At 54.9% G+C, this 6,018-nt stretch overlaps 1 protein-coding gene across 1 annotated transcript in view; it reads right to left on the reverse strand.

The window, feature by feature from the left end:
- Positions 1-2,794, reverse strand: part of LOC123521920 (carcinoembryonic antigen-related cell adhesion molecule 3-like) — a 17,573-nt gene extending 14,779 nt beyond the window's left edge. The window contains exon 1 of the mRNA XM_045292273.1: positions 2,534-2,794. Within this exon, the coding sequence (XP_045148208.1) occupies positions 2,534-2,609 (76 nt within the window). The 5' untranslated portion in view covers positions 2,610-2,794. The remainder of the gene's footprint in view (positions 1-2,533) is intronic.
- Positions 2,795-6,018: the final 3,224 nt, after the last annotated feature.

Genomic DNA, 6,018 nt, shown 5'->3' on the forward strand with positions numbered 1-6,018 from the left:
CCTCCACCTCCACCTCCACCTCCACCTCCACCACGACCACCACCACCTCCACCACCTCCTACACCTCCACCTCCACCTCCACCACCACCAACACCACATCCACCACCTGCACCACCACCACTAGGAGCCCTTGCCAGAACATTACAGATGGTTAAAGAGGTGAAGCTAAAAGATGACTGGTGAGAGGGACTAACTTCCTCTGTCTGTGCCATCAGCCTGGTCTCCATCAGAGATACAGTCACAGAATCTGAGTGTCCAGGAGGGAGTTACTGTTCCCAGGGGGGTAGCAGGGGGTTCCTCAGGAGAGAAGACTGGTGCTGGGAGGCTGGGGGTTGGGGACCACATGTCCCCAGCACAATGTTTCAGGCAGGCCCTCTCTCTGGGACCTGTTGGCTGAGTGGTGTCTTAGAGTCCGTGTGTATTCTCTCTGACTGCCTGGGCAGCCTCTCTCTTCTTCCCAGGTGACTGTCCTATGACACCTTTGTCTTTCCCATGGGTGGGCCCAGGGAGACAGTGGGCATCTGCACTGGCACCACCTACAACACAAGTCTCCCACGTCTCAGGAGGGCCACACAAGCCTACATGCAGGAGGGCCCCTCTGGGTCTATTGGGAGCAAAGATGGAAATCATTCTCCACCTCCACCTAAGCCAACAGCCAGGAGTATGTCTCAGGGGAAATCATTTGTTTCCTGTGTTCGGTCTCCCTGGATGACCCGAGGAGACCTGCGGTCAATCTCTGGGGCTATACCAGGCATGCTGACCTTGATCCTGACCCTGGATGAGACAAACTGTGAGTCAACGTCAGGTCCTGTTCCCTGTGGGTCTGCAGGCTGTTCTGCAGTCCAAGGAGAGGATGTGAGTTGTCCAGGGGACCCTGGCTCCAGGGTCGAGAAGACTGTTCTCCTCGGTGGCTGTACTGCCCAGGACGAGCTTTCTGCCCCCAAGATTTTCAGGAAGGAGCCCGGAGAGGTGTTTGAGACGGCAGGACTGGAAATTGACCCAGGAGTCTGGTCCCCCGTGTCCTGTGTTGCCCCCATGACTGCACCGGGGCTTGGCAGTAAGGCACATCGGACCACCCAAACGCCAAGTCAAGGGCTGAACTGTTCTTGCTTTCTCTCCTGGAGGGAACAGGTTGGCAACTTCTCACCACATGGAAGATACAGGTGAGCACAAGGAAGCGTGTGATTACATGTCTATCAGGTCATTTGCCCCTGCCTCAAGGCCATCTCTCAGCCTGTCATCCACTCAAGTCGTCCCCCTAGGGCCCAGGCCCTGGAGCAGTCCCCACTTGGGACTGGGATCCTGTCAGCTTCCTGTTACGGGAGGCGAGGTCCCAGTGGGCTCTCAGTTCTCTGAGCTGAAAGCAGAGACACATCCCATGCAATCCTGCCTTCACCTTGCACGGGGTGGAGGGGGGTCTCCCTCACCCCAAATCTGGGGGCAGTAGAGTTAGTTCAAGGAACGAGAATCAGGTGTTTCCACAGAGCAGATCCTCTGGGACTGAGGAACTGCATCCTGCTTTACTCAGGTCAGGAGGGACCTCAGTACTCCCTGGTGGGAGCCCACTCAGGGACTTTGGGTCTAAAGCTTAGTGTCAGGTCAGGGCTCTGGGAAAAGAGGAAGGACAGGCCCCCAGGACAGGCCTCCAGGGAAGTGTGTAGTCTCACAAATTAGAGATTGTGGGGAGAGGATGTCGGTCAGTCTCCTGGACCAATCGGGTTCTGGCCTGTCATGATTAGGAGGCCCCCAATGTCCCTCCTAGCTCCATGTGGATGAAGGCCCAAGTCACTGAGGCACCCTTGGGCACTCACTGGCCTCCTCTCATACAGATACAGGTGCCCTATCTCTACACAGAATGCTCCCCCACTCCCAGGAGTCAGATATTGGGTACTGTCTCCTCTCACTAGAAATGAGTAGTTCTTGAGCATCTGTTATGGGTCAGGTCTCGGCTAGGCCCTGGGATGCTACAGTGTGCACGATAGGTGTCTTTGGAGGGAACAAAATAACTGTAATGGAGAGAGGCGTGGCAGGGCATGGATCCCTGTGTCTGAGCTGATGTGGGATGGCAGAGTTCCTCTACGAAGTGAATTTTGGGCTGAGCCAATAGTATGAGGGAATGCTTCTTATTGAAGGACAGGGTGTGTGGTGGGGGGAGCCTGGGGCAGGAGGAACGGCCTGCAGGTGGTCAGGGCGTGGACCCATGAAGGAGCTGACAAAGTCCAGGGGGGCCTGGGGCGTGGGGAGAGCTGGAGTGTGAGGAGGCCTGAGGCCTGAGGGGATGCTCCTGAGATTCAGACTCTGCAGGACTGTGGACCACACTGGGCGGGGTGGGGGTTGGTCAGCAGGCCTCTGTCAGAGGGGCGTGGCCAGCAAGCTCCAGGCTCAGAGTAGCTGTCTCGCCCTCTGGTGTACAATTAGCAAAGTGTAGAGGGAAACGTGCCTTTGCCCAGAAGGTTGGATTTTTAGTGACATAATATAAAATAGTTCACATAACGTAAAATTAAGCATTTAAAAGAACCCGACAGATTCTTACTCCACGTGATGCTCTTCCATCCTCCCCGTGTCCTCTGCATGGTGCTTCCTCCGAGGGCCAGGGGCCTTCTGCCCATCACAGGTCTCTACACAGTAGGTGCTCTTTCAGAAAGGAAGGCAGACAGAACTCCCGTCTAGCCCCGCCTGATATGGAAGGGGCAGGAAGGCACATCTCTGTGTGTGTGGCCAGGAAGGGCCGAAGGGCTGCTTTCCCAGGAGACTCAGTGGTGGAGGGGATGGGGGAGATAGTGGTGGGCTCTGAGGTCCTCAGGCACGTCCTGGGTTTTAAAGATGGTCACACGGGGCATCCCTGCTGTTGTCAACACGCAGACTCACCAGCATGTGCAGATCCGAGGGCAGGCCCTGGTCCAGTTCCACTTGTAGGACATCTCCAGTTGGAGGGTTGGTGGCACTCCGTCAGTAGAGTTTCCTTCATTTGTGTACGGCTGGGGCAGTGCTGACCGGCACTGCTTCCTTAGACCTGGTCTCCCAGGGAGAGGTGTGTCTGGCAGGCAGGTGCCCTCGTCAATTCAGGAGCATGTGCTCCTGCCCAGGCCCCAGCAGGCCTCCCTTATTTCAGGGCTGCACCGCAGTGGTCCTTACAGAACCTGGTGTCAATCTGAGAGGATTATGAGTGAAGGGGTGAAGTCTGACCTGTCAATCAAGATAGAACCAGTGAGGCCTCCATGTGGCCATGAGTCCTGAGAATTCTGGGAACTCCTGGACGTCCTCCTTGGAGGTGGGAGACAGACTCTATCTCTCTCTGCGCACCACCTGTGATGACGCCCTACTGACAAGGCACATGGTGCTGCACCATGGGAGCTGGAGAAGGCACATGGACCCACCCTGATGCAACCAGAGCTCTGGAGCCAGAGAAGCCATGTAGTAACCCCTGCCACCACTGGATCCAGAAGACTTCCAACCCACTGGCCTGTCGTCTTCCTACAATCAGAGTCATTGCATGTGTTTCGTGAGTCACAAGAGGACTTTATACATTGGTATCAGACATGGACTTGATCTGGATTGGGCTGGGATGCTTTCTCAATATTCATTTTCTCTTTCTTATTCTCATTTGAGTCTCTGTGAATATGTTTCTCTAGTCTACCCAGACTTACACAACTGCGATGCTTTATTCACCCTGGGGGCTCAGTGAGAGGCTTTCTCCAGTGTTCATATTCACCAGGGGCTTTGCAATGAGCATCCTCATGCACTTGTCTGTCCCACATGTGGGTGTTCATCCCACCCGGGGAGCACATGTGCCTGAAGCAGTGTATGCTGGGCTGTGCACTCATCGTTTGTCTCAGCCCACACAGCACAGTCACAGTCACAGTCCAGCCGTAAAAGAGCTCACAGTTCTGAGAAATGAGATTCTAGTCAGAGGATGTGCATGCTGTTCAGAGATCAATGTTCAAATGGATTTGTATGAAGGTGGCACATGCTAATTTCCATCCCAGGCCTGACGTGAAGGAGACCCAGAAGTAGACCTCACACTATGATGACAGAGGTCATCCAAATTTCAGGAGATGGCTGCGGTGTCCACAAGAGATGAAAAAGGCTGAAGGTGGGACATATAGATTGGGGAGAGAGTCAGGGGGTGAGTATTCAGATGTGGGTTGTGAGGAAGGGTCTTTTCCCATTCCAGGCAGGAGACCCTCCATGAACACCGAGGTCACCTGCTCCATTGGGCACCCGAGTGTGCGTGTGTGGAGGGCCATCTACGGTGCTGACAGGCTGGGCCTGAGCCCAGGAGCAGGGCAGGACCAAGTCTGCGGGGATCAGATTTCCCTCTGTGGGTGGGTGAGGATGGGAGTGAGGAAGATGTGGTGACTGTGAGGGACCCTAGTCAGTTTCTCTTCCCTTGTGGTCACAGGCAGAGCAACAGCAGCAGGGCCTTGGCCTTGGCAAGGAGTCTTCCGATAGTCTCTCGGGTGGGTTGTCTACTCTGCTGGGTGGGTTGTGACAAAAGCCCTTGAAACTAGCATGAGACCCCACCTGCAGGGTGGAGGACAGGGTCCCAGGGCTTAGTTGACCTCAGCAGCCCCAAAGCCTTGGCCAGGGCTCAGAGACGAGAGCTCTGTGTTTAGGGAGCTCCATGAGGGGGGATGGCTTGTGGTTCCAAAGGCAGGGCCTGGGCTCAGAAGTTAGGCATGAGAAAGTCTCCCCATGTTGCACTCAGAGAGGCCTGCGTCTCAGGGCAGGGAGACTCCCTGAGGCGGGAGCAGGCCCTCAGCCTCCCTGTGGGTACAACACTCAGCCCTGCAGGGTGTTGCAAAGGATGTGGCCAAGGAATGCTATTGCCTTTTTGTTTCCTTTTATTCTTAGTAGCTCAGACCAGTGGAGGCCGCCTTTGCCCAGGATTTGCAGGGCAGCATGAGGAGAGCTGTGCATGCTCCTGGTTCAGTCCTGCTCTTGTGAATCCCACTCTTTCCTGTAAGTGTAGACCCCTTACGTCAGCTCCCCATTTAAGTCTTCCAGGCAATCAGAGTACCGTAGGGATGATATTTCCTGTGGGTACTCAGGGAAGAATGAACATGGATCTTCAGGGGAGTCTTCCCAAAGAAAGAGATCCCATGGTCACAAAATGAGGAGACGGATCCTCTTTGTTCTGTGTCTCCCCATGCTGCAAAGAGGTCTTGTGTGGCAGATGACCTAATGCAATCTGGTTTTGATCTCGACTGATGCTTCTTTAGAGAATTGCAAAGCAAGGGTGTTACTCATAAGCACCTCAAAATTGCACCTTGAATAAGGGAGTCTGAGGCATCTGGGGGCTGGAGAAGAAGATGGAAAGTTCCATGCACTGCTCCCAGTACAAGCAGATCTGGCTTGGAAGTTGCAGTGGCCGGAGTGCCCCTTCATGGCTCAGATTCCGAGACATGGTCTCAAATGCTTAGGACATGTTTTCAGGAGAGGCCAGTGCCAGCAGAAGGACAATTCTTGGTCAAATGGAGGGGGTGGGGCGGGGAGTGAAAAGAGGTAGACCTCAAAGAGCTGCCTTGACTCAGTGGCTGGCGCCATGGGCTCAGCCATTGAACAAAGTGAGCATGGTGCAGGATGCGACGGGGTTTCTTCTGCATGCACAGGGTTACTTTGACTCGGAACTAGCTCAAAGACGCACCAGCACAACATCACCGGAAGACAGACAACACTTGGGCAGGGTCAGCAGAGCCTGTGGCGGTGAGCTTTCCTCTTCAGCAAAAGGATCAGCTCTGTTTGCAGCAGGGCTGACAGTGGGCTCTGGAGGACTTGGAAGTACCTGTCAGGACATTGCTGGGTCCTGAACTCTGGCTCATGCCCACCATGAGTGACCCCAACATCCCTTCTTGGTGACTGCCCATCACCTCCCTGACACCCGAATGCCCTGAGGGCTAGACCTGTGCACACAGGAGAACGGCAGAGGTCCCGTCAGGGAATCGAGGGCCTGGATTAAGGGGACAGGTGAGTTTCCTTGTGAAGGACAGTATGTCAGGTGGCGGCCACCAGTGCCGA

This window comes from Echinops telfairi, unplaced genomic scaffold (genome assembly GCF_000313985.2).
Source record: "Echinops telfairi isolate 266 unplaced genomic scaffold, ASM31398v2 ScPeMD7_655;HRSCAF=1070, whole genome shotgun sequence".
NCBI classification, from domain to species: Eukaryota; Metazoa; Chordata; class Mammalia; order Afrosoricida; family Tenrecidae; genus Echinops; species Echinops telfairi.